At 37.3% G+C, this 19,834-nt stretch overlaps 1 protein-coding gene across 3 annotated transcripts in view; it reads left to right on the top strand.

Annotated features, from left to right (window-relative positions):
- SLC16A9 (solute carrier family 16 member 9) overlaps positions 1-17,785 on the top strand; it is a 58,320-nt gene extending 40,535 nt beyond the window's left edge. For all 3 annotated transcript variants that reach the window (XM_070611756.1, XM_008530514.2, XM_008530516.2), the window contains exons 4-6: positions 9,666-9,761; positions 14,340-15,248; positions 15,670-17,785. In XM_070611756.1, the coding sequence (XP_070467857.1) occupies positions 9,666-9,761; positions 14,340-15,248; positions 15,670-15,848 (1,184 nt within the window). In that variant the 3' untranslated portion in view covers positions 15,849-17,785. The remainder of the gene's footprint in view (positions 1-9,665; positions 9,762-14,339; positions 15,249-15,669) is intronic.
- Positions 17,786-19,834: the final 2,049 nt, after the last annotated feature.

The following is a 19,834-nucleotide window of genomic DNA, read 5'->3' as shown; positions in this document are numbered from 1 at the left end:
ATTCAAGACCACAGCAGCAGTTGTTTGCTACTAAAGAAGCTCTGTTGAATCAGAAATATTTGTATAACAGATTAAATAATATAGAAAAAGAAATTAAAGTTATATAGTATGTTTAGAATATAAAACACCAAAAGAATACTGAAGTGTATTAAGTGGCATAATTCTGTTTTACCATTGAATCAATATTTTTAAAAATGTCATCTTGAAAATATGATGTTATTTTGTTCAGCTTTTGTAGCTAGAATAAAATGGCAGCTTGCCAGTTTTCAAGTGATTATAAGCCATATTGCCAAACCTGGTAATTCAGGCTCCTATTTTCTCAATAACTTTACTAAATCAGGAAGGAGAAAGTGTGGTGGGAGACTGGGGGTGGGGTGGGAATAGGGGGTGCAAGAAATATGCCCTTAATGAATTGCTCAAGCTTCTTCCCAATCATTTCTCTTAGCTTTTCTGAAAAGCACAACTCAAAATCAATTTCTTGTATTCTCTTTTCTTCAGGATATGTTGTTATTTAGCTACTTGATTACTGTTTTCTTAATATTCTCTTCTTGATTTTTGGAAAAATTCAATTTCTTTTCCTTCATTTTCTTGGTAATCTCTGCATAGTCCATTGAGCTGGGGGAGGGGGTAAATCACGTTCACAGACAATCTCATTCTATTCTAATTATAGCAAGTGAGATAAAGTTCATTTCCTGTATATTCATTTTAGCAGTTACAGTTTTATAAGCCTTTTTTTGGTTTGTTTTTAATGGTTATATCATTAAAGATAGTCTTTTGTCTCTCATGGATATTCAAGTGTAATAAGGAACTATGATTTTCTAATTAGTCTGAGGCTATAGCTACATAATACCATAACAGGTGAAAAGTGAAAAGTATACCAATATATTGGCTATTTTTTAGTACTTATTATATTCCAGGCACAGAGACTAAATTTTTTACATTTTTTATGTCTCTTAATCTTTACAACTATCTTGTGAAACTGTTGTAAAGATAAGGAGACTAAGAATTAGAGAGTTTAAGTAAACTTGCAAATTCCTAAAGTCACACAGCCAGTAAGTGATAGAGTTGGGATTTGGGTCCACTCCTGCCTGATCCCAGGCCTGTGCTCTTAACCAGTCGATGTCATGTTCAGGGTACTCATGCTAAGCATTTGAAGTTTAGAGCCATGTCAATCAAAAAACTAGCCAATTGCTTGAACTTTTTAACTTTCCATACAGATGTTTTAGGCTAGAAACATATACAGTACCTGCATTTGGATACTTTGAGCTTATTTATCTTTTTCAGCATCCTAAGTTATATTCTCACAGTTTCATTTCTAGAAGTAGATATTTCTGGAATACTATATATGATTGTGTATCCTAACCTTTGGTCAAGATAATTAATCATATTGGCTCAGCTGTTCTAAGAGGTTGCCTAAAGGCTTGTTTCAAAATGTACAGAAGGGGAATTCTCCTAAATGACTAAGAGACAGTTTGCCCCACAGTGGCCAACTCTCTTGGTTTGCCCAAGACTAAGGGGTTTTCCAGGATAATGAGACTTCTAGTGGCCAAACCAGAGAAGTCCTGGTCACTCCCCGTAACCTCTACCCCACACATGGAGTCTGGATTCTGTAGCTTTGGCCTTATCACTTTTTAACACTGCCACATTAGAATGCACCGTTACTAAAACGTTTCTTTTCGTAAAAATTATACCGCAGGGGGAAATTTCCATATATAAATGTAGGGGCTTGATAGATGTCTGTTAAGTTACACACAAATATATGTATATAATGAAAGGATATTTAAAAGTAATTCATAGACATTTTTCAAAATATGTACACGATTTCAAATGTTTTATTGCTTGTGCCTCTTAAAAAATCAAAATTCCATTTTGCATAATTTTATTCATATGCTAGTTCCTTAGAGATGCTTGCTTTTATGTATTCTGAATTAGAAGCATTTTATAACATTAGAGTGTTTTACTTCAGTTATATTTTCTCCTTATAACTCTCTTATCAGTTTAATTGATCTAGGTGTTTTTTAGTTTATAGATAAGGATTGAGAAAAATGAGGAAATGAGGCAGTTTAGTGTTATTTGCCCAAAGCATCACACTGTAAAGCATAAAAGTTGTAAATTAAGTCTATCTTTTTTCAAACAGTGTAATTTTAATTCTGTATTTCTAATGATACTATCCTATTGCATAAATTTAGTGAAATAAAAAAATCTTGAATATTTTTCAAGCTAAGATAAAATTTATGGCCTAAGTAAAAACATCAACATGACTTAATTGGAAAGCAGACATAAATATATTATAAAATATATATATGCACTCAGACATGCGTACATACAGATAGTGTGCGTGTTTGTTAAGAAAGAATGACAACTGGAGTAAAAATAGAGGGAGATGGTTGACATTATCCACTGTGACTTAAAATTGGGGAACTCAAATGAGATTTATGGGGAAAAATAGTAGAATAACTTCTGTGGGGAGGTTCATTCAACAGACTTTTTAAAAACGCTCCCTCCGTGCCAGGCTCAGACTTGGAACTAGGATACTCAGATGAATAAACACAGCCTGCCCTCAGATAGCTCACTGTCTAGTTCGGGAAATAGACTTATAAATATTTAACTGGTAACACAACAAAATCAGTGCAATAATAGAATGAAACCAAGGTTTAGTGCTAGTGTAGTGTGTATGTGTAGGGCAGAGGGATGCTAAAGGAGGCTTCATGTACGTTTTTCTGCTTGAGTTGAGTCTAGAAGGACTGGTAGGATGTGATCAGGTGGGCACCGGTTGGAAGGGGGAGTGAGGGTTGTGGGAGGAGGACATTCAAGGAACTCCAGTGCTCAGAGGCGTGAGATACAATGGATATCAGCTGTGTTTTCATAGATATTTGTTTAAGGAATGCACAGGTCATGTGGGGAGTTGCAGATATGTCAAAGCATGGTGTGTAACAGAGGTTGGATGATAAAGGGTTTTATACAGATTTTATGGCAGGAGTATGACATGATGAGAATTGTATGAGAGTAGGTTAGAAGATAGATTGGTGGAAAAAGTACTCAAGGCTGAGATAGCAGTTAGGAGGCCATAGTTCAGATCAAAAAAGATGAGGAGGTGAATTGAGCCAGTGGCAGTTCAGAGAGAGAGAGTTGTTGATAATTCAGGCAGTGGGTGTGATAAAGAGCATGACGCCTGGTTTAATGTGAGGAGATGAGGGAAAAGAGGCCTCTGAAGTTGTGGTCTCACTCAGAGGTGTGTGAAATGGAACATAAGGTGTGAGAAGGAAGTGTTAGAACATGTAAACATATTTAGTTTTCACCTATGTAAGTAAAGCGAAACAATTATATTTTACTAATGTTTATGCTTTGAATTGTTAGTAGTACAGGCATTTAGCTGAAAAATTTTTATGCGTATACTGGAGGCCGATGCTCAGAATTTTTTCACTGGCAAGAGTCTTATAAAAAATGATTGGAGACCAAGGAATGCTTTAAGGCAGTGCTTTCCAAGCAGCACAAAAAAGAAAATTACAGGCCGATATCACTGATGAACAGTGACGCAAAAATCCTCAACAAAATATTAGTAAATCGAATACAGCAATACATTAAAAGAATCCTACTCCATGATCAAATGGGATTTATTCCATGGATGCAGTGATGTTTCAACATCTGCAAATCAATCAATGTAATATACCACATTACCAAATTAACAAAATGAAGAGTACAAATCACATGGTCACCTCAATGGATGCAGAAAAAGCATTTGACAAGATTCAGCATCCATTTATGACAAAAACTCTGAATAAAATGGGTTTAATAGGAGAGTACCTCGACACAATAAAAGCCATATGTGACAAAGCCACAGCTAAGATCATACTCGATGGTGAAAATCCAAAAGCTATCCCTCTAAGAACAAGAACAGGACAAGGATGCCCACTTTCACCACTCTTATTCAACATAGTGTTGGAAGTCCTAGCCAGAGCAATTTGGTGAGAAAAGGGAAATAAAAAGGATCCAAATTGGAAAGAAAGAAGTAAAACTGTCACTCTTTACAGATTACATGATTTTATATAAAGAAAACTCTAAAGAGTCCACCAAAAACCTATTAAAAATAAAAAAAGAATATAGTGATGTTGCAGGGTACAAAATCACCAAAAAAATCAGTTACATTTCTACACGCTGACAAGGAAATAGCAGAAAGAGAAATCAAGAATACAATTTCATTTACCATCACAACAAAAAGAATAAAATGCCTAGAAATAAATTTAACCAAAGAGGTAAAAGACCTGTACACTGAAAACTATAAAACGTTGTTGAAAGAAATCGAAGGAGACACAAAGAAATGGAAAGATATTCCGTGTTCATGGATTGGAAGAATTAATGTAAAGTGGCCATACTTCCTAAAGCAATCTACAGATTCAATGCAATCCCTATCAAAATCCCGATGACATTTTTCATGGAAATAGAACAAGGAATCCTAAAATTTATATGGAATAACAAAAGACCCAGAATAGCTAAAGGAATCCTGAGGAAAAATGAACAAAGCTGGGGGTATCACACTCCCTGATTACAAATTACTACAAAGCTGTAGTAATCAAAACAGCATGATACTGACAGAAAAGCACACAGATCAATGGAATAGCATTGAGAGCCCAGAAATAAACCCATGCATCTGAGGACAGCTAATTCTCTTTTCTTTTCTTTTTTTTAAGATATGCCTTTATGTGAGGAAGATTGGCCCTGAGCTAACATCTGTTTCGAATCTTCCTCTTTTTTTTTTTCCTACCCACAGCCCCACTACATAGTTACATATCCTTGTTGTAGGTCCTTCTACTTCTTCTATGTAGGATCCTGCCACAGCATGGCTTGATGAGCTGTGTGTAGGTCTGTGCCCAGGATCCAAACCAGGGAACCCCAGGAACCCCAAACTGCCGAAGCAGAGCACGTGAACTTAACTACTACGCCACTGGGCTGGTCTCGCTAATTTTTGATAGAACAGCCAAGAACATAAAATGGAGAAAGGAAAGTCTCTTCAATAATTGGTGTTGGGAAAACTGGACAGCCACATAGAAAATAATGAAAGTAGACTATTATCTTATACCATACACAAAAGTTAACTCAAAATAGATTAAAGGCTGAAATGTAAGACCTGAAACCATAAAACTCCTAGAAGAAAACATAGGCAGTGCACTCTTTCACATCTGTCTTAGAAGTATCTTTTTGAATATCATGTTTCCTCAGGCAAGGGAAACAAAAGAAAAAAATAAATAAATGGAACTACGTCAGACTAAAAAGCTGCTGCATGGCAAAGGAAACCATCAACAAAACAAAAAGACAACCTACCAATTGGGAGAGGATATTTGCAAATCATATATCTTATAAGGGGTTAATATCCAAAATATATAAGGAACTCATACAACTCAATAACAGAAAAACAACCCAATTAAAAAATGGGCAGAGAATCTGAACAGACATTTTTCCAAAGAAGATATACAGACGGCCAACAGGCACATAAAAAGATGTTCAACATCACTTATTATTAGGGAAACGCAAACCCAAACCACAACGAGATATCATCTCATGCCCATGAGACTGGCTATTATTAAAAAGACAGGAAATACCAAGTGTTGGAGAGGATGTGGAGAAAAGGGAACCCTTGTACACTGCTGGTGGGAACATAAACTAGTACAGCCACTATGGAAAACAGTATGGAGATTTCTCAAAAAATTAAAAAGAGAACTACCACATGATCGAGTAGTTCCACTTTGGGGTATTTATCCAAAGAACATGGAAACACTAATTTGAAAAGATATATGCGCCCTTATGTTCACTGCAGCACAATAGCCAAGAATTGGAAACAATCTAAGTGCCCATCAATGGATGGATGGATAAAGAAGACACAGTGTATATAAACAATGGGATACTACTCAGTCATGAAAAAAGATGAAATCTTACCATTTGCGACAACATGGACAGACCTCGAGGGTATTATGCTAAGTGAAACAAGTCAGATGGAGAAAGCCAACTACCATATGATGTCATTCATATGTGGAAGATGAAAAAACAACAACAAACGAGCACATAGATACAGAGAACAGATTAGTGGTTACCAGAGGGGAAGGGGAGAGTGGAGTGGGTGAAAGGGGTATAAGGGCACATGTGTATGGTAATGGATGAAAACTAGACTTTTGATGGTGAACACAATATAGTCTATACAGAAGTCGAAATATACTGATGCACACTTGAAATTTATTTCATGTTATAAACCAGTGCTACCTCAAAAAAAAAATGAATTAAACAAGCGAATGAACAAAAAAATGATTGAAGACTAAGCATTGTTTTAAGGCAGTGGTTTCTAAACTTTATAGTCTTGGAACCATTTACACTCTCTTATTTAGGACCCCAAGGAGATTTTAATTATATGGATTATACTTAGAGATATTTATTCTGTTAAAATTTACTGTATTAAAAGCTGAGAGGGGCTGGCCGGTGGTGCAGCGGTTAAGTTCACACGTTCCGCTTTGGTGGCCTGGGGTTCACCCGTTCGGATCCCAGGTGCCGACATGGCACCGCTTGGCAAGCCATGCTGTGGTAGGCGTCCCACCTATGAAGTAGAGGAAGATGGGCATGGATGTTAGCTCAGGGCCAGTCTTCCTCAGCAAAAAGAGGAGGATTGGCAGCAGATGATAGCTCAGGGCTAATCTTCCTCAGAAAAAAAAAAGAAAAAAAAGCTGAGAAATTAAAAATTGTTTGTTTAGTAATTAATTTAAAGATAACAATAACAAACCCAGTACATGTTAACATAAATAACATACTTATCAAAAAGAAGCTCTGTTTCCCAAAACAAAACAAAATTTAGTGAGAAGAGAGGCATTGTTTTGCATTTCTGCAAATCTCTTCAATGTCAGGCTTCATAGAAGACATCTGGATTCTTATATCTGCCCTGTACTCAATCTCTTGCAATATGTTTTTCTGATTGAAGAGTATGAAGAAAATCTGGTCTCACACAAAGATGTAGTTACAAAAGGGAGGATTTTTAAATAGCTTTTTCAGGTAATTGTAGATATTCTTCTTCGATACTGTACTGAAACTCAGTAAGTGATAGTTTTCCAAAGGTTAATTGCAGTATGGAACTTGATACCACATCAGTACACTTTTTGTACTCTGTTATATTAAATCTACTTGTTTATTCTGTACTTTGAATAGATCTGCATTCAAGCCTGATTTTGTAACATCATGAATTGGTTATTTGAAAAATAATGGTCGCTGAGTTGTTTTGAGCAAGAACTCAAAAATGTTGACACATTTCATTATCTATCTAAAAGATCACTTTTATTAGTATCCCCAACAGGCTTTTCAGAAAATCTTTATGTTTTGGGAAGTTGTCAAGTTCACAGTGATGGATTCAAGTTTCCAAAATTCTAATTTTTGCTAGAAAGCTCGAATTTCATCATTGGAAAATATTACTGTCAGTTATTTCCCTTGATAGTTTTGTTTTCAAGAAAATGTCTGCCACATACCCAAGTCTGAGTAACCGTAGTTTGTCTGTCAGACATTCTTTCAAATACAAACAAGATTACATGAAAAATGGACGCGTGTAGCTGGCTAATAAAACAATCGCATAAGTACTTTTCCTTGCAACCCACAGTTGTCATAATTCAGAGGAAGCATTTAAAAAGACTTCGCCTGCTTGTTTTTACTGTGAGGGAGTGGTATTGAAGCACATAAGGCGTAAAGTTTGGGATCAATACCTTGAATTGTGCAAAGACTTTTGCAGGTTTACTCACCAACTCTTTTCACTATCAGCATAAATGTGAACACAGTGAAAAAAGCAGAGAACATATTAGTATTATTATGAAAATAGTTTTGTCCTCACAATCTCCATGAAAGCTCTTGAGGACCGTCCCTTTAATAACTGCTTTAAGGTCATCCTGATACAGATGTGGGAAGGCATCATGCCACCTTCTGCTTTTTAAAAAGTTTAAAGGAAAGGCATTTCAGATTTCTGCTACATTAGAAAAAAAAAGTGAGACAATCTTATCTGAAACTCCTGGGTCTGAAATAATTTTTAAAACCTTCTTTCTTTTTAGTCGAAGGTTGAAAGTTTAAAAGTTGCTGTTTCAACTTTTCTGGCATTGGCATTTAGTAATCAGAAATGTCTTTTTTTCTTGTCTCTACTGCTTAATGTTTGACAGAGCCCTGACAACCAAATCACAGAAAAGTAAATTCCTTCCTCCTCCAAAGGCTTTCTGAAATAAAGTCTTACTTACGGGTGACGTTTTTGGCTTCAGAAAATTGATTGTTCAGTAACAAGTCCTATTTCATTGAAGTATTCTATGGCATGTAGTCATGACAACCGTATAAATCAACCCAACTCATATTTTAGTTAATGAGATAGCATTTTTTTCCCCTTAAATCATACAAAAGAGTGCTTTATTTTAAAAGGTTTATTTAGAGTTTAATTTTTTTAATCTATCTCATTTCTTTAAGAAGACTTTTTCGGCAATCACAGATGATCATCTGAGTCCTGGGTGGTTTTAAGCACTAATTTCTTAAAATGTTTATACAGTATATTTGTTAAGTCATGTGTTCTTTCTAATCATAGTCCAGGTGCAATTGAAAGTAATGAAAATGATCTTAATAACTCACCTAATAAGCCATGGTTAAAAGTCAGTTTTTAGATGATGGCTTATGTGTTGTTTGTAGAGTCACCCTCAAGGACAGATGATGCTGCAGAAGAAAAGCAAAAAGTAATGAGCTTGAAGCCAGAGGAAAATTTTATGAAAAATAAACTGGGGTTATCAGGTACTTAATAGGGAGGAAAAGATTAAGCTTACAAACAAGAGTCTTGGAGACAATCTGGAGATAAATATTGTCCTTGGGTCTCAAGAAAGGGAAATTTAGGTGTAAGATATTTTCTTAACTATAAAAGAATTTCAAATTTACAGAAAAGCAGAGAATAGTATGGCAAACTACCATCTGCTCACCACTTAAATTTAACAACTGTTAATATTTTAGTGTGTTTACTTCCTTTTTTTGTGACTATATTTTAAACTAAAGACATCAAGACATTTTGATCCTAAATAGGGTAGATTGCATCTCTAAAAGATGAAAACCTACAAATATACATTTTACTCTGAGGGGATGATCTGAGAACCCCAGAGGACCTGCCCGAGGTCCCTCACTTTGCAGACTGGGGTGTGCAGGCTACGAACTCTAGCAAGAGAGCTTGAGATGGTGAAGGAGATTTTATAGAAGTGTTGAGAGGACTTAGAGAAGATGAACACTGAGAGGAGGGCAAGATTTGAAAGAGAGACAGAGAGATGGAACGGGCAAGTTTGATTAAATTGTACTATTTTGTGTGTGGTTTAACCATTTTCTATATCTCCCCATAATGTCTTAATTTAAGTTTACATTATTCATTCATGCTTTAGAAATTGGATTATTTTTTTGACTTGACCCTGACCTTAGGGCGGATGTGGAGTGAAAACCGAGGCTGCCCAAATGTGTCATGGGAGCCACACAACTAACATCGAAGGAGTCTAGGAATCCACACTCGGAAGAGTTTTAGCCAGTCAGTAACAGAATGTCCTATTGGAGATTCTTAATTGTTCCCCACCCCCTCACTTTTTTTTTGCATTGAAGTAATACAGTCTGTCTTAATTTATGCAACGTCTTCTTATGTTTAGGTCTCGGATGTGGTTTATTATACACTGCAACAGTGACCATTACGTGCCAGTATTTTGACAGCCGCCGAGGCCTTGCACTTGGCCTGATTTCAACAGGTACGTTTTCAAAATAAGTGCAGCATTGCCATTATTCAGCCGTCTCATCACAGTTAAAAGTGACCAAGCACGGACACGTTTAACCAACCACTCCCCAGCTACCACTCAGGTAGCACAATTTTTTTACATTAGTCCTAGAAGGAAATTTTATTTTTCACTGTAAATATGAGCGTAGCTTTAGAAAAAACCCTAAGATATGTATATGAAAAATCAGGAGCTTTAGATGTCCAGTATAAAACAGGAAAAGAAAGCTTATGAGAGTCACGTGCTGGTGAGAGCCTTGCTAAAAGAAGCAGAGAGCACTTGAGTAAAGCACCTCATCCCTGAGAAAGATAGGAGAATTGAAAGGAAACTGGAGATCCTTAAGGCCACTGTCAGAAAGACTGATGCTGATGTCCCTCCATCTCCATTTACTATGGAATTACAGTTTTCCTAAAGTCCTGATTTATGAATACATCTCACTGACCCGTGCGTGTCCGAACGACAGGCTGTTTACCCTTGTTATTCCTTTAATAATCAAGGGATGACCACTGAGGGGGAAAATGTAAATATAGAAGCCTTCTGGACTCCCTCTGATATTTTAAAGTGTGCTTCACTTTTCAGATGGATTTTTTTCTAGGCTGTTTAGGGAACTTATCAAAATTTTCTGTGGTCAATGTTTTATAGATTTGTGTAGGGGATAAAGCAGCCAAGTTTACTATAAGTTGTAAGTTTTCATATGCTACTTGTTAATGAGTGGGTATTCCTGGGAGGTCAGGCTTTCAAATAAGCTGAATAAATTCAATAGCATATCTGGCAACAAGATCCAAACTGATGTTTTGTTCATGGGGCCAACCCAGTGGCAACAAAGTGATTCCAAATCAAATTAAATTGAGCTGGATATTTACCCAAGGTGGTTTAAGGATGCGTTACCAGGTGAGAAATGTGAACCGTCGTCTAGGAGGAGACAGAGTCAGAGTCTGAGGACAGGCTAAGGCAGAACTTGGAGAAGAAATAGAAAAAGCAGAAGACGGGAATCCAGAGCAGTTGGTACCCATACTATATTTTCTGTAGAGGCGCTATACTGTAGTGATGAGCACAGACCCTGGCGCCAGACCACCTGGTTTTGAATCCTGCCTGTGTCACTCACTAGCTGTCCAGTGATGGACAAGTTACTTAACTGGTCTGTTAACTGTTAAGTTAAGCCTCAGTTTTCTGAACTGTAAAATGGGATATAATAGTACTCATCACATTGGGTTACTGGGAATATTAAAGGAGAGTGTGCCTAAGACATATTGTAAGGGCTCTAAAAGCATTATAATTGTGACCTAGATTCCCCTTCAGGTCCAAATTTGCTGGTGCTGAAGATATCGGACATTGTATGCTGAGAGGGCTTTTCTAGCTTCCCACTCAGTCTGGAGAAGAGGGCAGAAGGGCTTGGGAAGAATTAGAAATGGAGCGACTGTGGACAGTCAAGATTTGGCAGAATTAATGAGTTTTCAGTTTCGGCTTAGATGGAGCTGGGTGAAGCAAAATTAAAGAGAAACATTAATCCCCTGTCTTAGTCACCTCAGACTGCTATAACAAAGAACTATAGACTGGGGAGCTTGTAAATAACGGAAATTTATTTCTTGCCATTTTGGAGGCTGGAAGTGTGAGATGAAGGTGCCGGCATGGTCTGGTTCTGGTGAGAGTCCTCTTTCAGGTTGCAGACTGCTGTCTTCTCACCGTGTCATCACATGGTGGAAGGGGAGTGGGAGCCCTCTGGGGTCTCTTTTATACGGGCACTAATCCCATTCATGAGGGCTCTACCCTCCCAACGGCCACACTTCCTAATACCATTACCTTGGAGGTTAGGTTTCAGCATATGAATTTTGGGGGGACACAAGCATTCAATCTATAGCATCCATCTTCAGAAAAAGAGATGACAAGCAAAACAAAACTCACAGAATTTTTAAAAAAATTGGAAAGAAACCAAAAGTCAAAATACTTGAAATATTGTGACTTGGTTGAAAGAAAGGAACATGGACATGAAGTGAAGGTTTTGGGAAAGCGATCTCCCTTCCTGGTGAACAGGGGTTGGTAAACTAATGCCCATGGGCCAAATCTGGTGTCCTGTCTGTTTTTGGACAGCTCATGAGGTAAGAATGACTTTTACATTTTTGTATAGTTAAAAAAAATCAAAAGAATAATATTTCATGGCATGTAAAAGTTATGTGAAATTCCAATTTCAGTGTCCATAAATAAAGTTGTATTGGAAGACAACCATGCTCATTCCTTTATGATTTTTCTCTGGCTGCTTTCATGCTTCAAGGGCAGAAAAGGGCAGTTGAGCATTTTTGACAGAGATTGTATGGCCCCCTATACTTTACACATTTACTCTCTGGCCTTTTATGGAAAAAGTTTATTGACCCCTAGTATTAATGAGTTAATCAAAGTGTGAGTGTATCTCTCACTGTTTCAGGTTCCCTGAACATCGGTTAATATCTTTCCTTTTTGTGATAATGTATAATTTAGGCATGCATAGAAGCATAATTGGTGCTTTATTTCACTTTTCCCTTTACATTGATGATTTTTAAATGGGAATTTCCTTCTTGAAGATTAAACATTATAGTTTTACAGTTTACACAGTTCCACCACAAAGTTCTAAATTACTCTTCGTTGCCTGAAAGAATTCTTGCATCTTTCTAAGCTGTGGTTGCGTTCTTGTGGGATGTAGGCTGAGGAAAGTAGTGTTCAATGTGTAATTTGATTTTGCTGCCCTGTCATATGCTTAACACATTATAGATGTTCAATGAATTTCTGTTGAATTGATTTGATATGTTTCCCTTATATTTCACGATATTGACAGCTAAACTTGGTTGGTGAGCAATGGGGAAGTTGTTCATTTTCTTAACTTAAGGTCAAAAGATGGAACTTGCAAAACACCAAGAGTATTTTTAAGTATTTAATGGTATGGCACTTTTTTAGAATCTGTACAAAGAAATGGTGTTAGACAAAAATATGAATTAACAGTGAATAGATGCTAAGTTAGTACAGAAGTACATGAAGTAGTCCTATTTTCAAATCTTTTAGTTTGTTTTCTGAAGTACTTTTAACTGTTAAAGTATGTGCCACTTTTAAAAAGATAAGGGAAGGATTACATTTGCCTACTATTATTACTTCTCAAAAGTCAACATAGAGACACTTATTCTCTTAGTAGCCACAAAAAGATACTATTTTAGCTGCCATTACATTAACATGAGCTATGAATTAACATTTGCATGCTAAGATTTTGTTTCTTTGAGGATGAAGGAGTTAGCTTTAAAAATGTTAGGAAGGGACAACCACGGTCCCAAAGAAAAATGTTTTCTTACAACTCTAAGACAGAGCCATTTGGTTATTTGTAAGAATGTTTGATGAGACGGATTTTTACTGCAAGCGTGGCATCCTGTTCGAGTTAAGATGTAATTTGGTATAGACTATTTTAAAGGTATGATCAGCTTGTTTAGAACTATTTGTGTGTGTGTGTGAGGAAGATCGTCGCTGAGCTAACATCTGTTGCCAATCTTCCTCTATTTTATGTGTGATGCTGGTGCAGTATGGCTTGATGACCAGCGCTAGGTCCACGCTGGGGATCCAAACCTGCAAACCCTGGGCTGCTGAAGTGGAGCTCACAAACTTAACCTCTATGCCACTGGGTCGGCCCCTAGACTCTTTTTTTTTTTTTACAACCTATTTATATCTGTTTCTTTCCTGCTTTTTCACATGATGTTTCTCAATGATATTTAAATTTTAAAATTCTCAATTTTTAAAAAATTGAAGCCAGAACCATGTAGGAACACTGAAAATTAATTGGGCCGATGTACCTTGCCATTCCAGCATGTCTAGTGTGATCTATGCTAAAAAACTGGAGTATTTACAGTGCTGCACAGACGCGCAAACCAGGCATACTTTGTAATTTAAATACCCTATCAAATTCTGCTTTACTCTCCTCATAGTTTATTAATATGAATCATTCTGGTGATTCAGCAGTGGATTTGAACTATCAAACCATTATAAATATCCTAAAACTAAAATATATTCTTCATCTCAAAAAATAAAATATGAGAATTTGTTTTTCCAAAGGGAATAAAGGGAATAAATATAAGCATGGAGCCTAGCACATCGTAAGTGCAAAAAAAGTAGTTGCATAAGGTATTTGTTAAGAAGATGGGCTCCTGGAGTTAGACTGATTGAGTGTGACCTACTTCTGCCATTTAGAGCTTTGTGATCTGTGGCAAATTTCTCAACCTTTCTGCCCTATGTCTCTTCATGGGTACATTGGGAATAATAATAGGACCTGCCCGACAGGATCATTATAAAGATTAAACAAGACTGGGCAATGGAAAGTGCTTAGCACAGTGGCTGAACTATAAATGCTAACTCTTAAAATAAATAGTCTATCAGTATTCCTATTATTATTATCATTATCTTCAATATTCTTGCTGTGATTTTAATATGAGGGCACACATGAATGCCAGTGTGAAAAAGAAATTCCATTATGATACTAATAATGCTTGTCCTGAAGGCTTCAAACTGTAAGAGATTACGATTGAACAACTCTCATTTCCTTTTCAGGTTCAAGTGTTGGGCTTTTCATATATGCTGCTCTGCAGAAGCTGCTGATTGAGTCCTATGGACTGGATGGATGCCTGCTGATTGTGGGTGCTTTAGCTTTAAATATATTAGCCTGTGGCAGTCTGATGAGACCTCTCCATGCCTCTGCTTGTCCTTTGCCTGAAAAAACAGCTCTGGAAAATGTACCAGATAGATACTCCATTTACAATGAAAAAGAAAAGAACCTGGAAGAAAACATTCTTGAAAAGAGTTGCGGTAGAGAGGAAACCTGCCAGAGCACCTTGCCCAGTGGTGACTGGAAACAGGAGAGTTTACTTCATAAGAACCTGACAACGGCACACACAAGAGAGACTGAAACCTACAAAAAGAAAGTTGCAGAGCAGACATATTTTTGCAAACAGCTTGCCAAGAGGAAGTGGCAATTATATAAAAACTACTGTGGAGAAACTGTGACTCTCTTTAAAAACAAAGTATTTTTAGCGCTCTTCATTGCTATCTTTCTTTTTGACATCGGAGGGTTTCCACCTTCATTACTTATGGAAGATGTAGCAAGAAGTTCAAATGTGAAAGAAGAAGAGTTTATTATGCCTCTTATTTCCATTATTGGCATTATGACAACAGTCGGTAAACTCCTTTTAGGGATACTGGCTGACTTCAGGTGGATTAATACCTTATATCTTTATGTAGCTACCTTAATCACCATGGGCCTGGCCTTGTGTGCAATTCCATTTGCCAAAAGTTATGTCACGTTGGCAATACTTTCTGCGATCGTAGGGTTTCTTACTGGTAATTGGTCAATCTTCCCATATGTGACCACAAAGACTGTGGGAATTGAAAAATTAGCCCATGCCTATGGGATATTAATGTTCTTTGCTGGGCTTGGAAGTAGTCTTGGACCACCAATTGTTGGTAAGATATTTGTTTCAAAGTCAACCCATTTTACTTTTCTTTGTAACATCTCCAGATATAGAAATTCAGATTGTAATAATAGTGCTGATTTGCACAAAATAAATCTGCAAGGAAGATCTCATGGGAATGATTTCTTCAAAATCACTTTGATATGGATGAAAAAGCCAATTACTTGCTCAGGGATTTGTGTTCATTATTTGGGAGAAGCTCAAAATGCCAGCTTACTCTTATCCAAATATTTGAGAGATTCTTCTCTTCTAACTCCCAATGGGCCACTTTAGAAGTCGGGGTGGCGGTGGGGGGTGGAGGGGGAGTAGTTTATATCCTAACCCAACTGTATATAAAATCGATGAAATTAGAATATGGGCTTCATATTCATGCTATTTCTATCAAATTCACTTTTTTCTTACTCTCTTTTCAGGTTGGTTTTTTGACTGGACCCAGACCTACGACATAGCATTTTATTTTAGTGGCTTCTGCGTCCTGCTGGGAGGTTTTATTCTGCTGCTGGCAGCCTTGTCGCCCTGCGATACATGCAACAAGCAACTCCCCAAGCCAGCTCCAGTGACCTTTTTGTACAAAGTTGCCTCTAATGTTTAGGAGAATATTGGAAGGCACTACAAGACTGTTTTCTTATAGCAAAATTTCACTATGGCTGACTCTGAATGAATTTTTTACATATCCTATTCTCTGTGTACTGTATACATAGCCTCTATTGCCTGTATTTTTTTTCTCTTTTTTCTTTTTCCAAGATGTGGGACTATTCTGTTTTGCTAGTATTCATGAGTTCTTGACATTGTAAAAATTTTGGCCAGCCTCAGAAGGCTTTCTCTGTGTCAAGAAATATAATTTCTCTGCACACTCCGTTGGTTCCAACGCAAGGCACCCAGAGGGAACTCTTCTGTTTTATAACTGATGCGGGCAGCCTGATGAGATATGTATGAAGGCCGCTGGGGACTAACTCATTCTCTTTTCTGTTAGACCAGCTAGTAAATAGAAGACTTCGAGCCAGTCAGGAAGTGAACATGGTTACTAAAACAGCCTTAAGAATTGCAGTGGAGCAAACTGATCCTTTGAAAAAAGATATTTTAAATTATAGTCACTGGTTTTCATGATTCTAATTTATTTACCTTGATGAAGCACCCACTTATTTGGTGTCCACTGAGCATAAATCGTTTCAATTCCGAAGGAGATTGCTGAGATGCAGGCAGTCTCCAAGCAGAGGAGCCGTCGCTGTAGCCTTTCTTCATGGGTGGCCGCTGTAACCTTGCTCACTTTGTCAGCATCCGCTAAGCTGTTGTTTCCCAGAAAGTGCTGATTTTACCTGTTTCCAAATTGGAAATGCATATTTAAACCATTCCATTCTTGGCAAATGGGAAACATCCATTTGCTTCGGGCACAGTGGGGATGAATTGCAAGTCCTTGCATATCTTCTCGATGAAGCATTTATTTGCTACTATTAGATTTTACTGCTATCAAACCTTAATTCAAGGACAGAACTAAAAAGTGTGTGTGTGTGTGTGTGTGTGTGTGTGTGTGTATTGTGCTCTGAGTCTGTGTGGGACATGGGAAGGGAAAAGGGCAATAGGAAATTGATACCCTAATCCAACTTCATTCAATCTTAAGAAAAATGTTCTAGGAAGAAAATCAATGTTTAATAAATTGACATTTTTCTAAAGAAATGTTTTTAAAACTTTGCTATGCATCAGAATCCTCTAGATCCTTTAAAAAATATAGTTGCCTGAGTAGCACTCTTAGAGATTTTAATTCTGTAGGTCTAGGCCGTGGGCTAGGCGTCCATATTTTTAACGAACTCCTCAAGTGATTCTGATAGTACAGCCTGGGTTGAGAATGGCTGTTCTAAGACTGGCAATAGAGAAACATTTATTCTCTTAAATAGAAAACAAAAACCCAATAAACCATTGAGGTAAGGGGTTTTTAAAAATAGCCAAGTGTGGTTCTTTAAATTGGAGGCACTCTTCCCATTGTGCCAAAATTATCTTTTCATTTCTTTTGAAATATGTAAGATTATTTTATACTTCTATGTTGCCTTTCTTCAAAGGCGCCTGAAGCACTTTATAAGCATGAGTCCCCACAACACCTCAGTGAGGTAGGTAACTAGCGCTTTTCTATGCAGTAAACCTGGAGTATGGGGAGCTTCACGGCTGAGTTAATCCTACTCCATAACGCAATAGTGGGGCTCCAAAGCGCCTTGGACTTCTGCTCCATACTCAGACTTCTGGAAAGTTTTCTGTACCTCATTCTTTAGTCACTGTCAAGGCTAGTAAATACAATAAGTGACATTTAAAAAAATTAAACTAAATGTTTTTGTGTTGACAGTTCCTTTTTGCCAATATTATACAGGAAATCGAATAACCTGAAAATTTTCACTTTTATGACATCTCCACATTCATCAATGTTGACAGCTGTTCAAGTGCATCTTCACTATGTCTGCTAATGTCGTCCGATGTGTGCATTATCTGTTGTCTAGGGAATGAGTTTTAGGTGATAATAAAATATTTTTTGTTTGTTTTGCATCCATTTGGTTGCTTTTTCTCTTCTTAGTCAGTCCCCCTCCTCCAAATTACAGTGACACTTCACTTGCATGTAAAAATATAAATTACCTGATATTCACTTCAGACCCCAGAATTTGGTGATTGGACATCAGCATATTCAAAAGTAAATTTGCTAAACTGTTTTGACCATGGCCTTCCAGAAAGCTAATATGTCAGTCCTACAGAATCCTTTTGAAGAAGAGGAGACAGGTTTCTCTTTGAGATTCTTATTAATTATCTCACCAATCATTAATGGAATCCTTAATATGTTCCAAGCACATTACATTATTTATCCCTCATAATAGTCATGTGAGATGGGGATTATGGTCCTCACTTATGGTATAAAACATCATTGCCATGATATGGACAATGTATGTATATATGTAATTTCCAAAAGTGCAAAAAAGGAGTTTCTAGTAAACCCTTAGATTTCTAATGTGGCTGGGAAATGGGGCCCAGCTGGGAGGGTTGCTATAAGGCCAATCCTTTAGTGAATAGAGAAGTCATGTTTACATGTTAATTATGTAAATGATTATTCATGACTTGCCCATTTCCCAAGAATTAATGTTTTTTAAAAAACAACAATGAAATTATATTAATTAGAATATAATCTTTCTTTTGTGACTTAAAAAATACTTGACATTCCAAGTACCTGGGGCTCTGTTGGGGAAGGTGTGAAGTAAGGTTTGTTAGGGACCCTATTCCCTGATTTTGTTTAATACCACCTCACTCCTTTCAGCCTCCTGCCTCTCTCTCTCTGATGAACCTCCTAGGAGCCAGTTGGTGATCTAGTTTTCTCTGGGTGACCATGACATCAGTGGAGAAGTTTCAGCCACCAACTTGTAAAGGCCCCAGGAGGAGCAATTCTCGAGAACCAGAAGTTCCAGCATTGGGAAATCATGTGCTGGTTAGAAAGTCTCATGACCTCAGATAGCCTCAACTTCTAGCAATCAGTGTAGGATTACCTTAACTCGGGATGTTCCAGGAAATAAAGGAAAGCTCTATTTTGAAGGAAAGATTGTCTCATTTTTTTCTTTTACGTAGAGAGAGTATTATGTTGAACACATAAAATACACAATTTACATTAGCAGTGCCATAAAATTTCTCCTCCATTAATAACAATCTCGGGACTCTTGGCTCTGCAGTCAAGGGTGTCTGAAGGATGTCAGTAATAAGATGCCTGTTTGAGTAAGGAGTTTAACCCCAATCAGTTAAAATGATCAGCAATCTATGAATACATGGATGATATTTGGCGATACATGTACATACTTATTAAAGTTGTGATTCCTGAGTTCAGATCCCAGCCCAGTTCCTGGGGCTGGGTGATTATGAGCAAATTCCTTAGCCTCTCAAAGCCTAAGTTTCCTCATTTGCCACACACCTCGTAGGGCTATTGTGGGAATTAAATAAAACAACTTGTATATATGCCTGGCACATATTTGGTAAGTGTTAGCTATTATTATTTTTGTTGTTGTCGTTATTCTTTAGTGTGTGGCTTCTGAATACCTGAGGGAGCCATCAAGCGTCCCTGGGCACGGATGTGGGGTAAATGTTTGCATCGAAGGGCCTCATTTAGGAAAAGAATAAGGAGCCTTCTGTTATCTCTAATTTATGCAACTGTCACAGCTCTTGCCCTCCTCCGAGCATGTTCTTGTCAAAATCTTTCATCTGTAGGGATTTGTGACTCAGCGCATTTTTCTGGAATTGCCATTCAGAAGCTCTGACACAAAACAGAACAGAACACATGCTGTTCCTCCACAAATCAAATAGAACCCACTTTGTAAATTGAATTGCTATGGGAATTTGAACTGTTTTTTTCCTTAAGAACTCTCATCTGAGCTGCTTGGAAGGCTGGCCTGAAACGGGGCAGAAAGCAAAATGCCCTGATTTGTTTATTGAGCACTAATTGGCTTCAGCTCAGGCCCTTACTTCACTCTCTTCCCAGTTTGCCTTTGAGATTTACTCTTGAGGGAGTGTACGTCCTTGCCAGGTCTTCTGGGATTCTATTCCTGACGGGTCTCAGTCACATTA

This window comes from Equus przewalskii, chromosome 1 (assembly GCF_037783145.1).
Source record: "Equus przewalskii isolate Varuska chromosome 1, EquPr2, whole genome shotgun sequence".
NCBI classification, from domain to species: domain Eukaryota; kingdom Metazoa; phylum Chordata; class Mammalia; order Perissodactyla; family Equidae; genus Equus; species Equus przewalskii.
Note: the sequence above shows the minus strand (reverse complement) of the source record. Positions and strands in the feature narration are given on the sequence as shown.